The following is a 19,295-nucleotide window of genomic DNA, read 5'->3' as shown; positions in this document are numbered from 1 at the left end:
GGATTACCAGTTATTCGACCAGGGACGAGAGCTACTATCGATTGTTTATTACCGATAGTTGATTACTAATGCCTAATCGTTAGTCTGCCACCTCTAACTTCCAAACACAAAGGGTAAAAAAACCCCGTCTGTGGAATTTCCTGAACTTTATCTATTTATTGACGATCGAGTAACCACGACAGGCGCAATATGCCGAAGCTGAAGAACTTGCTGCCCAACATATTTGGCGGTAGCAAGGAGGCACCAAGTATGCAATCTGAGGGGCGACTGGAAACAGATGCAGCGCCTGTCCATGATAGCGAGGCAGATAACAATAATAGTGGAGCCTTGGCGCTGCCGTCCATCAATACCCCGACAGCCTCAGCGGATCTGACGGAATCGGTATTGCGGGAGCTTTCGGACCCAAACTACAATTCCATGGATGTTGTGCAGTCCGCTAACATTCCTGGAACCGGCGGGGACCTCAGCACAGTCAACACGAACAACACCATGAACGTCCACAGTGCACAGCAACAGGTGGTTATGAACTTCTCAAATGCAAGCAATCTACACTTTGGCTCCGTGTACAACTTTAACCAAAATCTAAGCGCCAGCAGCTCGCGGAAGAGCAGTACAGGCACAATTGACGAGCTGGCGGTCTCGCCAGACGGTAAACGTTCCAATGGTACGCGCAAGACTGTCAGCATAGTGGCCATGATGCAGTCTCAGGATGAGCCGGATCCGCGGCTGCTGGACGCGGTGGCTACTCATTTGGGCGAGGGATGGAAGCAGGTGATGCGGGACTTGGGCCATTCTGAGGGCCAGATTGACCAGGCCATAATTGATCATCAAATGCACGGCAATATCAAAGAGGTGAGACATCCAAAACTGTATGAATTCTAGTGAATGACGCTCTGGTTGTTTCTGGTTTTTCCAGGTGATTTACCAACTTCTGCTCCAATGGGTACGGAGCTCTGAGAGCGGCGTGGCTACCGTCGGACGACTCACAACGCTGCTTTGGGAGTCACAGCATCGCGATTGCGTGCAGCGCTTGAAACTGGTTTGGAAGGCATTAGAGAAGCGCAAGACGAACAGTTAGCTGAATGATCACGTCCACTCCAAACGAAAATGATCTATACGATGCACTCTTTCAACGATCAACCCCCTTGGAAAGAGCAAGCTTTATTCAATGCTTTGTTTACTCTCTTTGAAAGGGAGAGAGAGAGAGGCCAGCATTCAACCATTTGTGCAATATTTGTTTAAATAATCCAAACATTCGAATAAGTACATAGAACTTTGTCCTAAATCATTTATAAACCAGTTTGCCTTTAAGATGTGATATTTTTTCGTAAAAGGGCCCACATAACCACAAACATACAATGTACTAAAAAATGAATTTTGAATTTTGAAGCACTGTTTACTAAACGTTTTATTGCATAATCAATCTCATGTTTGACCTTAAAAAATACGCTTTCACCTGCAAAAGTCACACTATCTTTGTGATTTTCGCATTAAACATGTCAATCAACATCTGTGCGCCGTTGCCGTTGTTCGACTGGTAGTTGGGTCGTCCGGCCATTCGGGCCAACCAAGCGCTGAGTCCTGGATAGCGCTTCGGGTCAATGGGCGCCAGACCCACCAAACTGGAGACCGACGATATCACACTAAAATCGGCTATGGTTACGCTGGCTCCGCACAGGTACAACTCGGCGCCAATGAAGGCCTCCAAAAAGTCGTAGGCTTCGTATATAGCGTCGATCTTGGATCTCGGAACTTCCGTCTCATCGCGGAAGAACAGCGGAAGTGCGATATTCCTAATGCAGTTTTGGAACAGCAGAGCCGACTCGAAGTGCAAGCGTTGATCCACGACGGCGCGCTTATAGAAGTCCTTGGGGTACAGGGCATCATCCTTGGCATACTTCCGAACCAGATAAGCGCAGATGGCATGGCTCTCCCAAATAGTTTTGCCATCGTCCTCCAGCATGGGCACTGTGTGCTGGGGATTCTTCAGCTTGAACTCCTTGGTCTTGTTCTCACCAGCAAGCAGATTAACCAGCTTGAATTCATACTGAAGCTGTAGTGCATCCAGCGTCATTTTGCAGGTCCTCACAGGCGGACTTGGCTCTAAGCCGTACAGCACTAGTTTTCCCATTATTTCCAACGTCTACAAGCTGCGAGTGTCGATTTAAAACTAAACTAAGTACCCCGCAAAGCACTCAATCGAGCTCAGTGCTTTTTTTTAAAATTAATCACATGTGCATGTATTATTCCACAAACCGGAGCTTTTTCGAATATTTCGCCACAAATGCCAGCACTCGTAGTTTACGTAATCCAGATTGTTCCATGTTACCCATTAGATTCTCTTCGCTCCTTATCATATTCATATTCATATCATATATATATATATATATATATATATATATTGATATTCGTTACGTATATAAAAGTACTACAGTCCGACCATAAGACAGATTTGCTAATCGCTAGTCAGATTTATTTTTTGTGCGTTAAGTGGAATGAGTTATAAATAGATCAAATTGCCGCGATTTGTCCAATTAAACTCTTTCCGATAACATATTTGTATATATTTCGTGATAACGCCTATCTACCTTCTGTACTATTACCTACGAGTATGAATGCAATATACCCTTGTAAACTCTTGGCCAAACATGCGTTGCTCAAGCTGTTTGGTCGGACCTTATCGCATTGATAAGAATTCGTATGAATCAAGTGGTTTGAAATCGATTTGTTACAAAACAACCTAGATATACAGTCTTTGGCGATGCTTTAAAGTCGGTCCCCTCTCCGAAACGAATACAATAACAAATTGTATGCCTTGGGCGCGACGAAGCATATTTTTCCAGAGATTGGGACCGACTGTGCCTCGCCAAAGCTGTATTTGTTCTACGATTCTGGGACCTGACGGCCAGACGAAGCCGAATGACAGAGGAGCCTCGCTCAGAGGCGAAGGACATCACAATTTAATTGGATGAGAATCGTTTCTAGATCTTGTAAATATTTTCGCTTTGTTTCCATTATCTGGTACCAGCATGAATGTCAAGGGGAGGGTCTTATAATAAAAGTGTTTTCCCATTTGAACTATTGTTTATTGTATTTATTGTGAAATATGAGCAGCATATAAATTTACAGCTGGATCACGATGCAAAGCTGAAATTTGTTTGCTTGATAATGGCAAACAATTCCCGGACACCTTTGGCATTGGACTCCTCGTAGTAGGGGAGCTGTTCCAGACGCTTGATCCAGGCACTAGTTCTCACATATTTGGCGCGATCGATGCCGACAAAGGCCTCCAGCGAGGTGATGGTGGACACAAGGCTGAAGTCCGCTATGGTCAGCTGATTTCCAGCAATGTAGTCCTGGTCCTTTAGGAAGGTCTCCACGAAGTCATAGATCTCGACAATGGCTTGATGCCTCTCTTTGGGAATAACTTTCTGATTAAAGAACAATAGAGGCTTCGTGATGCTCCTCAGGCCATCGGCAAAGACCACTCCGCTCTCGAAATGTAGACGCTGATCGACCACGGCCCGCTGCAGCAGATCCTTGGGGTACAGACTGTCACTATCGGCATATTTGGACACCAGATAGGCGATGATTGCATGCGAGTCCCAAATGAAGTGGCCGTCTTCCTCCAAAGTGGGTACCGTGTGCTGTGGATTCTTCTTTACATACTCGGGCGACAGTTGCTCGAGACCCGCGAGATTGACATTCACAAAGTCGTAGGGCAGGTTCAAGGCCGCCAACGTCAGCTTCACAGCTCGAACGGGGGGGCTGGCATTCACTCCGTACAAAGTTAACTTAACCATATTGTCGTTAGAGAGCTTGGTTGGCTAATGATCAACTGGCAGCTGGTAACCAGCCATTTTATAGAGTGCTAGTAAAGAGAAACAACTGGAATAAGAGAAATTTGCACTCGTAAGAGTACCCCGAATCGTGAAATTAATACAATAATGAACACAATAGCTGAGGTCAAAGTGCAAGTAAATACATATGTACATCCACGCCCACATAGCAGGCACCTGACAACAAGTCATAGATACCGACGGAAAGAGCTCGCCAAAAACAGGCCTAAGAGAATGTCACATTTAAGAGTAGACAAAGAGTGTGATGTGCCCAGTCATTGCTGATTTCCGATTACTGACTTCACCGAACACCGAGCAGACCGATAAGCGACTATCAGTTGTTTGTGCCGATTCTGAAGTAAATCTGAACAAACAATGAACTCGAGTGGAACTCTTCCTGGATACAGACAAGGTATGAAATTTCAATTCATATGAAAACTGCTGTTGGGTTTTTAATTACCTTCTGTCCAGAAAGCTGCTGGTTCGAGTTCTGCGAAGCTCGAATTCCAGAGCTTTCCACTCGACCATCGCCTGCATTTACGAAAGCAAATCTTCAATAGATATAAATATGTAGACATTTTCCAACAACTCTACAGAGTCAGTGTGAAATTAGTTTTGAGGTCAGCTAAGCTTCAGCTACAGCTACAGCGAATATACGTATTTATTGAGAAAACTTGGCTACAGACGTTTAGACAATTGTAAAATTTTTGCTCTTAAAAAATGTGGCACACTGCACCAGTCGGTTACCGTTGCTTTCTGCGTAGTACGGCAGTTCGGTTATGCGCTGCATCCAGGCGGACAGCTTCGGATACTTGCCAGCATCCACTGCCAGGAATATCTCAATGGTTGACAGGATAGCGATGATGTGAAAGTCGGCAATAGTCAGATGCTTCCCTGCGATGTACTCGTTTCTATTCAGGAATGTCTCCAGGGTGGTGTACACGTCCGCAAGAGCATCGATCCTGGCCTTGGGGATTTGGGTCTCGTTCAGACGGAACAGCGGAAATGTTATGGCCCGCAGGGTTCTACCCACAACGCTAGAGTCGTAGTGCATACGCTGGTCGACGATTGCCCGCTGCTGGAGATCCGTGGGGTAGAGAGACTCCTTGCCGTCCTTGCCGTACTTGGCCACTAGGTAGGCATTGATGGCGTGACTGTCGTACACGTAGAAGCCGTCGTCGTCCAGTGTGGGCACGGTGTGCAGGGGGTTCATCTTGAGGAATTCCGGCTTGAGCTGCTCCTTGGCCAGCAGATTGACCACCTTGTACTCGAAGGGCAGACCCAAGGCGTTCAGGGTCAGTATCACCGAACGAACCGGGGCGCTGGCATCCATGCCATAAAGTATTAGCTTTCCCATTCTGCCTCGAAGTGAACGCACCCAATGGTTGCACTTTCTACTTATTCTCGTTTGTGGACTAATTTTTTAGAGCGGGGAGAGAGCTTCGATGAGTACTGTACTGCAAAGCTCGGTGCACTGAGGAAGGTGCTTCTCTGGTGCTCTTTGGAGTGCTCGAACTAGGGGTTTAACTCTCTCTGCGTGCTCTCTGTGCGGGGTCGGGTTTGGTTCTCCCGATGTTTACCCTAGGGCACGATGGTGAAGTTCTTGGACTTTATAAGCTGCATGAACTGGGTAGCTCCACTGCCGTTCGCCTCCTCATAGTAGGGCAGCTCCTTGAGGCGCTCCAGCCAGGCTGTTGTCTTGGGATACTTCACCGGATCGTGCTCTAAGTAGACGCCGAGCGAGCTGATACTCGACACAATGCTGAAGTCGGCAATGGTCAGGTGATCACCGGCCACAAAGTCGTTATCCAGAAACGTTTCCAAGAAGTCGTAGACCTCGTTGACTTGGTCTACATTGGCCTGAGGCAGGGTGGTGCCGCCAAGGAACAGCACCGGCCTGGTGAGACGACGCAGGGCGCCCTCGAAGATGACCCCCGACTCGAAGTGCATCCGTTGATCGACCACAGCCCGCTGCAGAAGGTCCTTGGGGTACAGTTCGTCGGTCTCCGCGTACTTTCCCACCAGATAGGCCATGATTGCATGCGAGTCCCATATGTAGTCATCATCGTCCTGCAGCATGGGCACCGTATGCTGGGGATTCTTCTTCATGTAGTCCTCGGCGAAGTTCTCTTTAGTAAGTAGATTCACGAAGACGTACTCGAAGGGCAGCTCCAAGGCCTTCAGGGTGAGCAGGCAAGCCCGGGTGGGTGGACTGGCGTCCAAGCCGTACAGCGAAATCTTACCCATGGTTGAACTTCTGATAACTGACTAGCAGCTCCCGCACTTAAACGGGCTTATATATTGCCCCCGAACGTGGGAACTGTCAACCAGGTAATGACTATTTAATAAGTTCCGTCCTTTCAGTTGGCATGGAAAAGTGCCTGTCAACAAATTCGATTTTTTCTTTAATTAGCTGCGTTTAAAAATGCATGAACCAAAGACAGGTATGGGAACACATTGCATGACAAACAGGTCGTCCTTTGAATGTCCACGCATGTGGCTCCCCAAAGGCGCCTCTTCTGCCTACGTAATCAAGAAAGACAGATAATGTACTTTAAAATGTTAATAGTCCAATGGTACATGGATCGTCCGTCTTTTACTCGAATGGAACAAACAAAATGAGGCATAGTTGTGGTTTTTTCAGAACAGCTTGGGGCTAGCTTCTCTTAACTTAAGAGGGATTGAAAGTGCCTTTATGATTTACCAGTTGTTTCCAAAGAGAAACATAAGCGTCACTGTTATTTACTGCCAATACGTGAAATATTTATGAATGTTCAATGTCAATATTGCCTCGTTACCTTGGGAGCGAGCTTTAATGACTAGGCACCTTTGAAGTGTGGAAAAGCTTTCTCTCTTTACTTTTACAACAAACTGTTGACGTTTTTTAGTCAATTTTTTTATCCAAACGAAAAGTTGTATTTTCTGTAAGCTTCTGAAATTAATGCTCAGGACAAAGACTGAATAAATACATAAATTTAAATTTATTCAAATACGAGTATTGCTACAAACTAAAATTATTTAAAAGAATCTCAAACAATTGTAAAATTCTTGCTCTTGAGGAAATCTGTGAACTGAGTAACCTTCGATCCATTGGCCTCCTCGTAGTAGGGCAACTTTTTAATACGCTGAACCCAGCCCGCCAGATTGGGGAATTTTCTGGCATCCACTTCGAGGAAAACCACCATGCCCGACAGGACAGCGATGACGCTGAAGTCGGCAATCGTCAGGTTATTTCCAGCCAAGTAATCGGTGCTCTTTAGGAACAAATTCAGAGTCTCGTAGACACCCGAAAGCGCGTCGATTTTGGCTTGGGCGATTTCGGTTTGGTTTTCCCTAATCAGGGGAAACGTGATTGCCCTGGCGGTGCTGCCAAAAACACTGGAGTCGTAGTGCAAACGCTGATCCACGATCGCCCGCTGCTGGAGATCCTTGGGGTAGAGAGACTCCTTGTCGTTCTTGCCGTACTTGGCCACTAGGTAGGCATTGATGGCGTGACTGTCGTACAAGTAGAAGCCATCATCGTCCAGTGTGGGCACGGTGTGCAGGGGGTTCATCTTGAGGAATTCCGGCTTGAGATGATCGCCGCCAAACAGATTGATCACCTTGTACTCGAAGGGCAGACCCAAGGCGTTCAGGGTGAGGAGCACAGAGCGCACTGGCGGACTTCCATCGATGCCGTAAAGAGTAAGTTTTCCCATATTGTTGCTCGGAGTTGGTAAGAGACGAGACTGTTCTATGGTTCATTCGTCCAACCTTGTGCGCTTTATATAGTCTCGGAAGAGACGCTGTCCGAAGAGAGCTTTGCAATGCTATGCTGACTCTGCACTTTATAAGGGAGTGGAGTGGAGTGGCGTGCCGTCTGCTCACTCTTCGATGTTGAAATTCCCTCTTTGATGGTGACACATCATGGGTAAAAGCTCTCTCTTTCGGCGCTTAACTAATGGAAAGTCCGAGAACATCAACACAATCAGGTTTGGTCAAAATTTCATGTTTATTTGTGTAGATTAATAAATTTGGACTGATAAAAATGCCGGCTGGCTGTATTGTCACGACCGTAAAACCATGTCAATTCTTATTTTAAAAGATATGAGATGTATCTATCCAACAGAACACTTTAGCTATTACACAATGGTCAAAGATCCCTTTAGCATGCCAATGTACTTATTCGCGCCCCGCAGGTTGTCCTCCGTATAGTGGGGCAGCTTAGAGATGCGTTCCAGCCAAGCCGCGATCTTGGGATACTTCACTGTGTCCAGGTCGAGGACTGCGGCCAGCGAGGCAGCCGTAGCCGCACAACACAGGTCCGCTACGGTTAGGGTATCGCCTGTGACGTAAGGACTTTCGCCCAGGAATGTCTCCAGATGTCCATAGGCTTCGCTTACATTGTTCACCTTCTCTTTGGGCACCAAGCTCACATTGTGGAGGAAGTAGGGAACACTGATATTGCGTAGGGCCATGAACAAGATGCTAGCATCGAAGTACAAACGTTGATTGACCTGGGCACGCTTCACCAGATCCTTGGGATAGAGCTCGTCCGTCTTTGCATACTTGTCCACCAAGTAGCAGACGATGGCGTGCGAGTCCCAAATGAGTGCTCCGCCGTCATCCAGCAACGGGACTGTGTGCTGGGGATTCTTCTGCAGAAACTCTGGGGAACGATGCTCCCCTGCGAAGAGATTGACTTCCTTATACTCGAAGGCCAAGCCCAAAGCTCGCAGAGTCAGCAAACAGGCCCTCACCGGCGGACTAATGTCCATTCCATACAGCACAATATCCGACATGGTCCGAACAGACGAGAAGTCAAGAGTCAAATGCTACTGAAACTAGGCCGTTGCCGACTCAAAACTTATGGGGCTTCAGGGAAAAGCTAGAAAGGCGTCCCCAAATGAATTTGAATGAACAAACAATTGTGTAAGCTCCAATTTATATTAAATAAACAGATGTTCTCGGTTGGGTTTAATTTATTTCCCACATTTATGCACCCAGCTTGGTCCACTGGCTGCGGAGGAAGTCGCAGTAGTTCTTTGCTGGGGCTCTGTTGATTTGCTCAAAGAAGGCCAACTTGTTGAGGCGCTCCACCCAAGCAGTCACCTTGGGATACACCGCAGGATCGATATCCACGGCTGCTGGCAGTGAGGTCACCGTGGGTCCACAGCAGATGTCGGCGAGTGTCAGCGAGTCGCCCACGAGGTATTTGTTGCTGCCCAGGAAAGTTTCCACCATCTTTAGACCCCTATGGATGGTGTCGAGCTTCTCTTGCGGCACCTCCTTCACTCCGTTCACCCAGAAGGGCCCGCTGACATTGGCCAGGGAGGGAAAGAGGACGCTGGCATCGAAGAACAGCCGTTGGTTGATGGCGGCCCGTTTGGCCAGGTCCTTTGGATAGAGCTCATCGGACTTTCCATACTTGTCCACGAGGTAGATCACTATAGCATGGGAGTCCCAGATGATGGTTCCGTCGTCATCCAGCACTGGCACTGTGTGCTGGGGGTTCTTCTTCAGGAACTCCTCTCTGAGATGTTCTCCGCTCTGCAGGTCCACCTCCTTGTACTCGTACGGCAGCTCCAGTGCCTTCAGTGTCAGCTGGACAGCCCGAACACATGGGCTCATATCTATTCCATACAGAATTATATTTTTCGACATTGTGCTGTTACCACGGACTTGAACGTTTCAATTACAAATGATCTCTCTTTCGCACTCTATTCTATATTTCAGCATCTATCTACGTCTTATCTACCGAAAGCTTTGAGCAGAGCGAAAGAGTGAGCACAGCACACACACACACACTACCGGCAAAAATGAATAAAGCTCTTGCTCAGTCAAACAAATTTGTTTACACTGAGAAGTGCCCTCTCTATCTCTCTCTATCAAGCCCCCCAGCAAATTAATTTCGTCAGAACTGCGATTTTTTCCAAGATTGTAAATGTGTATATGTATGTATGTAAATAATTATCTACATATGTATGTGTTTGGTTAAGCCTCGCATTCAACTCGTATGCGATAACGTTTGTGAGCTTAATTGTATTTGTTTACTCAGCATGAAACGAATATTATTCTACCTCTCCTCTGACTGAGCTCCTCTTCTCGCTTCCCACTGTTCCAATATTCCCTATTCATGGCACTAACACAAGCCTACGTCTCGCAAACATATTCTATGCACACATGTATGTACATACATCTATTTACAGGCCGCTGAGCTTACAAGTTTGAACAAGCTTAGATATGCTTTTAACGGCTGAAGCTTCGGCAGGTGAAGCTTTTAAAGCTTTCCGACTACTATTTAAATCTTTTAAAACTGTTGTGCTCCTTCAAACTGGCTAAGAAATACTTTACTTTATTAGCTGGCTTAATGCTGGTTTATACGCCGTGATTTAGAATTTAGACCGTTTGTGATGATTTTTGGCAGATATTTGGATAATAGAAAAAAGGTGATGGTTCTCGTGGGAAAGAACCCTGTTCGTACATATGTACATACATATACAATACAAATATTGCCCGAATATTGTATAAGATTCAACGCTGTGTGATTTCTAACCATATTTATTCGATCTGTGCTCCACTGTACGTATGTACAATGTACATCGTTATGCATAAAACAAAGTCACATAAATCATGTGGAAAGGTGAGCAAATATTGTGGTAGCCGTGGAGTTGGGTCGGGAGGGGGTTGGGGGCAGGCAGTAGTCTCAGTCCGACTAATCTGTGGCATTAATAAACAATCAGACAAAACTTAAACTTGCAGCATTATGACGTCTTTGTGATAAGTATCAAATTCTGTTTTGGTGGTGTGGTATCTAATCTTATCTAATCTAAAGTTTAAAATCAGTTTAATCACTGGCTGGGTCCGTGGGTGCCCTGTTTCCGTCCGTGGTACGTGGCTCAGTGTCTGTTCAGAATCTCAATCTAGCAAGCAAGCAGCCCCAAATTCTCCCAAATGGTTCATCTGGTCCTCTATGGCACGGAGACGAGTCCTCCGGTGCGGGCTGTCCTTCTAACGCTGCGCGCCCTGGAGCTGGAGCACGAGTTCCGGCGACTGGACATGCAGGCCGGCGAGCACTTGGAGCCGGAACTGCTGCGCAAGAATCCACAGCACACAGTGCCCATGCTGGAGGATGGTGAGGCATGCATCTGGGACTCCCACGCCATCATTGGCTATCTCGTGAACAAGTATGCCCAGGATGATGCCCTCTACCCCAAGGAACCGCTGCAGCGGGCGGTGGTGGATCAGCGTCTGCACTTCGAGACCGGTGTGCTCTTCCACGGCTGCTTCAAGCCGCTGCAGCGGGCCCTCTTCAAGGAGAACGATGCCCCCGAAGTTCCCAAGGACCGGATTGCCGATCTTCACGAAGCCTACGCCCATCTGGAGCGGTTTCTCGGCGAGAATCCTTATCTGGCCGGCGGCCAATTGACAATCGCCGACTTCAGTGTGGTCGCCACCGTGAGCACTCTGCACCTGAGCTATTGCCCCGTGGAAGGCGCCAAGTATCCCAAGCTGTCCGCCTGGCTGGCCCGCCTCTCCACCCTGCCCCACTACGATGAGGACAACCTGCGTGGCGCCCGCCTGCTCGCCGAAAGGGTCCGCGCCAAACTGCCCAAGCAGTTCGACAAGCTCTGGCAGAAGGCCTTCGAGGACATCAAGAGCGGAGCCGGCAAGCAGTGAGCGCACTCGTTGTGGTCCTCGGAAGTGGCTCCTCTTTGTTGATATACCTACATATACCTGTACACGAGTCCAAATAAAGTTCGCCTGTCCACTTTACTGCCTCCCCTGCCCGGTGCCTCTTGTCAGATGCACTTCCAATGGCAACACAGTCAAAAACTTTCAAACTTTTTTGCGCTCATTAAAATTATAAAATTTTTCCTCCTACAAAGCGACACAAAATACATAGAACCCGGGAGTGTGGGGCGGTCGTTGGGGTACAAATGAAAAGCGCAAAGTTTTCCTGCCGTGCCGTGTCGTGCATGCTGAAGTTGTTAAATCATAATTAATTTATGACGGCGCCATCCGCCGAGTCCGCTTCGCCCTCCTCACCCTCGTGGCGCCTCTTATCTACACTCCAGCCCCGGCCACAGCCCCAGACCCCGCTCACTCCCTCAAGCCACTCCATAGGCCGCTCCGTCGTTTAAAATACTCTTAAAAAGCAGCTCAACCCCGTCTACCTGCCTGGTGTAAGAAGTCCGATATTCAACCCCCAAGGAAATGAGCTAGCGATGCGCAGGTACAGTCTTCGCCCACTCACGCTACTCACGGACCTCTGTACCCGATACCCGATGTGTGACCGATTCTATAGTACGCTATGAACAGCTGATCGGTTTTCCATTCGATTTAATCCACTGGAAAATTACTTTTCTACTATAACTAGGGTGGGAAGCTAGCCGAAAATCAAAAACCCATGGAACCTGCTAACATTCAGTGCCATCAGTCATTGTTTACGAGTATAATAGACTATGATTCTCGCCGCTTTACTCGCATACTGATAAAAAGAAAGTAAACTATCGTTACTATCACACGATAAGTACTGCGACCCCTCGTGACATACCGTGACATCTCTAGGACTTAAGAGTACCTGCTGCGTTGGTCCTTTTGCCGCCTGGTTTTATGCGCCTCATTGCAGCTCCGGCGCGACGTTTCCCAGGATGGTGGCAGGAAACTAATTGGTTTAATTTCAACTTTTACTTTAGACCGACCTCCTGCTTGCTTCCCCTGTGCTGGGCCGTGTCCTGTCCATGCCAACCCTGCCCTCGCCGCCTCTCCTCCTCGCCTTTTTGCCATGCCATTCGGTAAGTTTACTTTGCTTTACGCCTGTCCCCCGCCACATCACCTTTTCGCTTTACTTCCTAGGTTTTTACTGCCTTTTTTTGCGGGTCCGCATTCTTGCCTCCCCCTCTATTCCGCACCGAATCTACCCGGAAGGAGGCAAGTTACGATTTGCTTTTGGGGCATCTGAAGAAAACTTCAAATTCCCCAACTTGAGCTTTCGCAAATATATAGTTCCGTTTGGGAACAGAATCCCCTTCCTAAAATATACCTTCCATAACTGGAATCACTATTTCTTTTTTATTCTTGAAATGTAATTAATGAAAGCAACCACTTTCTTGAGTTCCTATAGCCGATATTTGATACTCCTGAGAATCGGATACTTCTCGCCCGCGCACTGACCACGAAAGTCATCCAGGGACACGTCGTGGAAGGCCACTCCGCCAAGGCCTTGAGCCTGGGCAAAGCCGGCCTTGATGGCCGCTGTTGTGGGGTCGTCGTAGCCCACCCACAAGCCATTCTCCCCAATATCATCTGCCGAGCGGTAGGCATAGATGCCGAACCGCTTCGTGGGATCGCCCACCTTTCGCAGCTGGGGCGCCTCCTTGTCCTGGGGCTGCTGCTGAAGCAGCTCACAAATTTCTGGCCAGCTGAGTAATCCGGGAATGCGGGTTTGTTTGCCAGCTGGAGCCGCCCCGGCCGCCGCCGGTATGGGCGGATAGCCAGTGATGCCGGAGTTCCTTGTCATGTTCCAGGAGCGCCCGTAGCTGGTAACGCCGATGTGCAGTTGGTCCGCCCTGGATGGGGATGTCTGGTTCAGCCAGTACTGGACCTGGTACTGCACGTTGTGGGTGGGATCGCGGTCGTACATGGCATACAGCGGGGCGGGTAGATCGCCGACCTTGGGATCTCGTTCCGGGGTGTGGAAGTCATAGGTGCCCAGGTTGACAAAGTCCACGTGGTCGAGCACCGAGGCAACGTCGATGAAAACTGTGAAGGGAGGGATACATTCATTGGAAGCGGACCCTGGTCTCAGTACTCACGCTCTGCGTCGACGTGCGGCAACATGCTGAGGGTTAAGAGTTTGCCACTGGGTTGCAAGTCCCTGCGCAACTCCCTCACAAGAGTGGCGAACTGTTCCTTGTGCTCCTGCGATTTGCTGTCCACCGAATCCGTACTGAACCATCCCCGGACCGCACTCCACGCCCGCTTGAGCACCCCTTGCTGCAGCTTGGGCCGGTTCGCGGGGAACTGCCAGGCCAGGTCCAGGCCATCGAACCCATAATTGCTCAGTTCCGCCCCCACGCTTGCCCTGAAGGCGCTCCGATGCTCCGGCTGCTCCAGCAAGCTCAAGTACTTACTGCTGTCTGCCACGCCCTCGGCGCTCAGATCCCGATTTCCGCCCACCGAGAGGAGGAACCGAACGTGGGGAAACCTTTGGCGCAGTGCAGTTATTTGGCGGTAATGCTGGCGATTGTAGCTCAGCTCCGGGTCGAGACTCTTGATCTTGTGGCTCTCCGCATCGATGCCCGCATAGCCGTAGACCAGAAAGTTGCAAAAATTGAGTGCAGGCTCCAGTTCAACGAGCGACAATTGTGCTGGACCTGCCAGAGAGAGAGAGAGAGAGACAGATAACCTCTGATCTGTTTGGCACAAAAAGATTAGAAGTCCCCACTCACCTTCCCGCACAAAACTTGCCGCATCGTAGAAGCAAACCAGCTTCCCCACCTCGGCCAAGCTGCCGTGCAGCAGGCACAGGAAGGAGCCGAGCATTAGCGCTCTGTAGAAGACACTTTGGGGCAACATGGTGTTCCAAGCCTCTGTCCAGCGTGAAGATCTATTGCGAACTGATCAGGGACTGAGTTTTGTTGTGATGATCCCCGGTCACAGCTGGAAAGCTTCGCCAAAACAAAGCGGGCTGATAAGACCCGTACCGGGTACTCTGGGTGGTGTTCTGGGTTTTGATTTCTGCCCAGAATTGTTTTTGAAAAGCAATAAGCTTTTCAAATTATTCTGCATGATGATTGATACAATTTTTCACCCGCTGAAACCAATCATCAAAGCTCTTTTTCCCTCCCCTCAAATCCCCAATTTGAGACCAGTAATACACGCCTACATCCAGTCCAAACGAACAACCCCTATGAGAGGGGGAACTTCCTAGCATTCATCAGGAGAGGGGAGTGGATACGTCACTTCCACTTCCATGGCTCAACGCCCACCTTAAGCACAACGCTACCAATTCACCGGGCACAATAATGTCTGTTTGAGCTCGTAGCGCTTAAACACATTAAAGCTCTCAACTACAGCAACAGCAACAGCATGAGGATTTGTCACTCCGCATGACCTGGCCAGAGCAACACAACAAAACACCACAGGGGTCGGGGTCACCACTCAGACATGGACGAGTGAGTGTCCATGGCCGGTGCCTCCACCGCCTCACATCTCTTGAGTTCGCAGTTGATTAGCTACGTTACTCAAGGGGTGGCATAAGTAAGCCATGTGAGGGGAATGCTCTGGTATTTGGAGGCAGGTGGTGGCTGAAACAGGTGTGCACTCTCTGGTCAGTTTTTACTTGGGTGGGGCGGAAAAGTCCACCCAATTGTGGTTAGGAAAATGCTAACTCTTTTGGAAATAACTATTTCGAGCGGAGGCCAGCTGGGCGGTTTCCTAATTCCCAACGAGCCCTGAAATAATTTGGGGCTCTTCTAATGTGTTTATTTTATTGGCTTGACATTTGTTTAAACTTCACTTTTGCACCCCTGAGAAAAAGTCAACACCGTCATTAAATTTATGAACAGGCCAAGGCCATAAAGCCAAATGGTAAGAACTATAAAACTAACGAAGGCAAAAACAAGTAGAACTCAGGAGGCGGAGTATCCACCGAAAGATACACTATAAAGTTCGGCATTAAAATTTGGCACATTCTCTGCAGGGGTCTTTATAAGTAGTTCTTGGATGTATGAACAAATCATGTATAAAGAGGAAAATCAACTTCAAAAATGAAAAACCACAACCAATAGAGTGCACAATGTCCCTTACATCCTTCCCAAAACACACGCGTGAAGGTGGATACTCAATGGATCAATGTATACTCTATTTTAGTGGACACACTCGCGATAGTTTGGAGGAGTCTTACAGAAAAAAATGAATAAGTAATAGCTTAAGCTTCAAGAGGCGTTCTGCTAATGCCTGAAGGTGGGGTAAACATTCCCTAGAAAGTCTTTAATACCTGAATACCCTTTTGAAGGGGGTATTAACTTAGCCGAGTGACATGTGGCAGCTTCCCGCCACACCGCAATGTAATTAAATTGTTAACGCACACGTGTCCGCCATGCGTACGTCCACACAAAGATACAAATAATACTCGTGCACGTGGAGACTCACATGCATCTGTGTGGGCTTCCGAAAGCATACGCCACTCTCCTCTCTCTACCCCACGCACAAACGCGCCGTTCCGTAATCCACTGAGTGAGTGGAAGTTGGTTGAGAGAGAGAGCTAAACCCTTTCTGTGTGCCATTCCGAGGGCGAGGGCGAGGGGAAAGGGATCCGAACTCACGGGCAGCCCTCCACAGAACTCACCAATACCACTCGAAGAAATTTTGCACGGAAACCTTGAAGGCCTTTCTGTCTGTTTTAAAGCAAACTAAAACTTAGTTCAGACTATCACAACATATATTTCTATATTTCTGAGAAGCATCGAAATATATCGTATACATAGATAGAGTATCGGGCTTCGGCCTCCTGGCTGTCTGCTCTTTTTTTGAATCATTCGCTTAATTGCCAACAATGTAAGCCAACTCATACGGACGGACAGGAACTTGTGCCGGAAAAGTTAATTCGACCACAGACACGTCCATTTACGAGTACCTTCTGCGGCGGAACATACATATACTCCTGCCACAGCACTTACACAGACGGAATTGAACCAGTTCAATTTGGGCTTTTAGAGTCCTCCCAGTAGTTTTTAAAGTTTAACGAACTAAACTTTCGTAAATAGTTTTTGTTTATTTTTGAAAGGGAGAAAAATAATTTTAAGCTGCCGTTTTACGGAGCTTTAGGAGCTTAGAGCTTGGTTGATGAGTACTAAAATTCCGGTATTTAAGGGAGTACAAACAATAAACCTACGTAAACCTATTCATATTCAGTCGAACTCTCGCTATGATTCCCAAATAGAGAGTTATTTAATTTTATATACATATACTAGATGACCCGGCAAACCATTTGCCGCAGTACTGTGAACTATTTGGAATCAGGCATTGAATCAGCTAATGGTCTTCAAGAACAGATTTGAATCGAGATCCGTGCCAATGAGCAAGCCATTCAATGATTCTGATGGTGTCTCAATTATAGCTAGCTGCATTTTTCCCGATGACACATACCAATTTGGACCAATCAGCAATTTCGGATAAGCGGATTCATCGGTTCATAGCCGAATGCAAGACGAAGCGGATGTAATTGCTCGATGTAGAAATGAAAACGGAACGTTATTTGACCATTATTTGCTGCACAGTGTATCAGATGCATCGCTATATATATTTGACAAGTGTTCAAAAGATCATTCCGAGTTCACCGCCAGCGAGTATTGAAATATACGTGTAACCCGAATCAAATCAAGACGCAGTGAAGCTATCAGCAATGGCCTCAGGCACAATACATAATGCATTGCTATATACCCACATAGCCCGAGCTTTGTACATATGTATATAATTTGAAAATTGCGCATTTTACTGTTGATTGGTAGCGCCAGATGAGGTTATAAAAGAGACCTGTTCGCGCCGAACGTCAGATTAGTTGCCGCCAAGAAGCACCGGAATCAATTACAACATGAAGTGGCTGTCGATTGCCTTCGTTCTGGGCCTTTTGGCCCTGGCTAGCGGTGAGTGGGAGACCCCGTACTGAGGATCCCCGTACTAAGCAAGGATTTCTTTTCTATGTCTAGCCAACCCCCTGAGTCCCGGCAACGTGATCATCAACGGCGACTGCAAAGTTTGCAACATACGAGGCGATTAAGTCGTGAATCATGCAAAAATAAAATAAAACAAACAAAATACATTTCTAGTGCAGTTTATTTAGCTATTCTTTTGGCCAGTCTGCAGCCAGTGCATCACCAACAACGTTTGCTCCCACCAACATTGCACTACATATATGCAAGGTCCATGTAGTATAATGGTATCAGACGTCAGCGGATTACTAAGGCCAGAATTTGGTTGAGGTAGACACCAAAAATGTGCAAAATGTACAATCCTTCTGCGGGGAACAGCTGCTCCTCTCTCTGGCAAAATCCAACGACGATCATAGATAGCGATACTTTTAATTGTATGGCGGGCAAAGTCAAATCGGATTGGGAAATACCCCCCGAAATGAACTTTTCCAATAGATAAGCCGCTGTACGTACTAGAGAATAACCTCGTAATAGGTTCATCTGTATCCCCCCTGTCCGCCTGTCTGTACAGCTATCCTAATGATTAGCTGATCCGCAAACAATGTCAGATAGAGACCATCTCAATTGGTAATTTTTGGGCAGTACTGCAAGGTTATTAGCCTTTATTATCAGCATTTCTGCTGGACATATTTAAATGCATATAATCCATAAGTACATACTAAATATACCAGCATCTTGGGATATACCCTCGTTGATCAGTGAAAAATTGTTGATTCCCGCCTCACATGGTTGGGATTCGAAAGGATAATATGAGTATTATTTGATATGAGTATGCAGGCTTAAGAGAACACTACTATTTGTAGTAAGATTAATTTAGTAGGATTTCTTCAGGTTTCCAATGCTTTCCAACAAGATATCCCTTCTTCAATTTGGAATACCAGAAAGGACTCAAAAAGAGTTTGAGAGCTGCATCTCCCAGTCAATTATTTTCCACCCAAAATCTTTTTATAATGGAAACTTTATTTATGTATTTATTTTATTAGACATTTAACTAGCTGCAAAGATGATATAGTACTCCAAATACCATGGCTCCAGAAGTAAGGGCGTACGACATTGCCCCTGAACGGGGTTCCATGGGAATAACGATGGAGTCGTCACCGTCTGGTCGATTGCAATCAATGCACTTCCCATTGATATACACCTTGCCGGGCGTGGCTGCAATTAGACAAAGAGAGTTGTTTCCTCTTAATAGAGATGTCACGTCACCCACTGGAATATCAATTACCGTTGACCACAGCCAGAAGGCAGCAAAGTAGCAGCACTGCTGAGGCAAGTCCGATCGATTTCATGCTCGGTTCGGGGCTGGGCTTGAACGGAATCTGTTTCCAAACAGACGAATGCCTTGTTCTTTTATATTGATACTGACTATAGTATTGATCTATATTCAAGCGAATACATATGTACATCTATGTATTAAACGTACATACATCTATAAAGAAAGTTCCCTAGAAACGTTGTGAATCGCTGCCACGGCCGCGACGCTACACTTATACTCAGTCAGTATGGGTCTCCTCCGTCAGAGGGCACACACATTCACGACGAAGAGTGAGTGAGAGATAGACACTGCCCATTGATCTGTTCCTTCTGGCTATTATAATAATTCGATCTGATCCAGATTTTGCAGTCTGCTAGATATGCTATATATTGTTTTTTCGTATCTTCAAAAGTGAGGATGGTACAGATTTTAGTTCCTTAGTTCCTAGTCTAGATAGTTGCTGTAGCTCTTATAGTCTCTGAGAACTAGGCGTCAAGCAAGACG

At 47.2% G+C, this 19,295-nt stretch overlaps 12 protein-coding genes across 12 annotated transcripts; 3 read left to right on the top strand and 9 right to left on the bottom strand.

Moving 5' to 3' along the window:
- The first annotated feature begins 74 nt into the window (after window positions 1-74).
- imd (immune deficiency) lies at window positions 75-1,375 on the top strand. The gene is made up of 2 exons (XM_001361277.4): window positions 75-852; window positions 917-1,375. The coding sequence occupies exons 1-2, from the start codon at window positions 190-192 to the stop codon at window positions 1,076-1,078; spliced, it is 825 nt and encodes a 274-aa protein (XP_001361314.2). The 5' UTR covers window positions 75-189; the 3' UTR covers window positions 1,079-1,375.
- GstE9 (Glutathione S transferase E9) lies at window positions 1,376-2,177 on the bottom strand. Its single transcript, XM_001361275.4, has one exon. It carries the CDS (start codon window positions 2,129-2,131, stop codon window positions 1,466-1,468), a length of 666 nt encoding a protein of 221 aa, XP_001361312.2. The 5' UTR covers window positions 2,132-2,177; the 3' UTR covers window positions 1,376-1,465.
- Window positions 2,178-3,079: 902 nt separating this feature from the next.
- LOC4804809 (glutathione S-transferase 1-like) lies at window positions 3,080-3,856 on the bottom strand. Its single transcript, XM_001361276.4, has one exon. It carries the CDS (start codon window positions 3,801-3,803, stop codon window positions 3,135-3,137), a length of 669 nt encoding a protein of 222 aa, XP_001361313.2. The 5' UTR covers window positions 3,804-3,856; the 3' UTR covers window positions 3,080-3,134.
- Window positions 3,857-4,476: 620 nt separating this feature from the next.
- On the bottom strand, window positions 4,477-5,231 carry LOC6898657 (glutathione S-transferase 1-like). The gene has a single exon (XM_002138626.3). The coding sequence runs from the start codon at window positions 5,194-5,196 to the stop codon at window positions 4,528-4,530; it is 669 nt and encodes a 222-aa protein (XP_002138662.2). The 5' UTR covers window positions 5,197-5,231; the 3' UTR covers window positions 4,477-4,527.
- A 153-nt stretch (window positions 5,232-5,384) lies between these two features.
- On the bottom strand, window positions 5,385-6,190 carry LOC5495503 (glutathione S-transferase 1-like). Its single transcript, XM_001361273.4, has one exon. The coding sequence runs from the start codon at window positions 6,084-6,086 to the stop codon at window positions 5,421-5,423; it is 666 nt and encodes a 221-aa protein (XP_001361310.3). The 5' UTR covers window positions 6,087-6,190; the 3' UTR covers window positions 5,385-5,420.
- A 618-nt stretch (window positions 6,191-6,808) lies between these two features.
- GstE3 (Glutathione S transferase E3) lies at window positions 6,809-7,602 on the bottom strand. Its single transcript, XM_001361274.4, has one exon. It carries the CDS (start codon window positions 7,535-7,537, stop codon window positions 6,869-6,871), a length of 669 nt encoding a protein of 222 aa, XP_001361311.1. The 5' UTR covers window positions 7,538-7,602; the 3' UTR covers window positions 6,809-6,868.
- A 209-nt stretch (window positions 7,603-7,811) lies between these two features.
- Window positions 7,812-8,677, bottom strand: GstE2 (Glutathione S transferase E2). The gene has a single exon (XM_001361270.4). The coding sequence runs from the start codon at window positions 8,618-8,620 to the stop codon at window positions 7,961-7,963; it is 660 nt and encodes a 219-aa protein (XP_001361307.2). The 5' UTR covers window positions 8,621-8,677; the 3' UTR covers window positions 7,812-7,960.
- A 105-nt stretch (window positions 8,678-8,782) lies between these two features.
- On the bottom strand, window positions 8,783-9,534 carry GstE1 (Glutathione S transferase E1). The gene has a single exon (XM_001361272.5). The coding sequence runs from the start codon at window positions 9,480-9,482 to the stop codon at window positions 8,814-8,816; it is 669 nt and encodes a 222-aa protein (XP_001361309.3). The 5' UTR covers window positions 9,483-9,534; the 3' UTR covers window positions 8,783-8,813.
- Window positions 9,535-10,697: 1,163 nt separating this feature from the next.
- On the top strand, window positions 10,698-11,662 carry GstE10 (Glutathione S transferase E10). Its single transcript, XM_001361269.4, has one exon. It carries the CDS (start codon window positions 10,773-10,775, stop codon window positions 11,496-11,498), a length of 726 nt encoding a protein of 241 aa, XP_001361306.1. The 5' UTR covers window positions 10,698-10,772; the 3' UTR covers window positions 11,499-11,662.
- A 1,274-nt stretch (window positions 11,663-12,936) lies between these two features.
- Window positions 12,937-14,450, bottom strand: Idgf5 (Imaginal disc growth factor 5). The gene is made up of 3 exons (XM_002138625.4): window positions 14,273-14,450; window positions 13,637-14,197; window positions 12,937-13,583 (listed from the first exon to the last, which is right to left on the bottom strand). The coding sequence occupies exons 1-3, from the start codon at window positions 14,397-14,399 to the stop codon at window positions 12,940-12,942; spliced, it is 1,332 nt and encodes a 443-aa protein (XP_002138661.2). The 5' UTR covers window positions 14,400-14,450; the 3' UTR covers window positions 12,937-12,939.
- A 2,878-nt stretch (window positions 14,451-17,328) lies between these two features.
- LOC15382870 (immune-induced peptide 3-like) lies at window positions 17,329-17,647 on the top strand. Its single transcript, XM_004444246.3, has 2 exons — window positions 17,329-17,470; window positions 17,534-17,647. The coding sequence occupies exons 1-2, from the start codon at window positions 17,419-17,421 to the stop codon at window positions 17,602-17,604; spliced, it is 123 nt and encodes a 40-aa protein (XP_004444303.1). The 5' UTR covers window positions 17,329-17,418; the 3' UTR covers window positions 17,605-17,647.
- Window positions 17,648-18,494: 847 nt separating this feature from the next.
- On the bottom strand, window positions 18,495-18,878 carry BomT2 (Bomanin Tailed 2). Its single transcript, XM_002138624.4, has 2 exons — window positions 18,762-18,878; window positions 18,495-18,691 (listed from the first exon to the last, which is right to left on the bottom strand). Exons 1-2 carry the CDS (start codon window positions 18,823-18,825, stop codon window positions 18,528-18,530), a joined length of 228 nt encoding a protein of 75 aa, XP_002138660.3. The 5' UTR covers window positions 18,826-18,878; the 3' UTR covers window positions 18,495-18,527.
- Between the last annotated feature and the right edge of the window lie 417 nt (window positions 18,879-19,295).

This window comes from Drosophila pseudoobscura, chromosome 3, assembly GCF_009870125.1.
Source record: "Drosophila pseudoobscura strain MV-25-SWS-2005 chromosome 3, UCI_Dpse_MV25, whole genome shotgun sequence".
Lineage (NCBI taxonomy): Eukaryota > Metazoa > Arthropoda > Insecta > Diptera > Drosophilidae > Drosophila > Drosophila pseudoobscura.
Note: the sequence above shows the minus strand (reverse complement) of the source record. Positions and strands in the feature narration are given on the sequence as shown.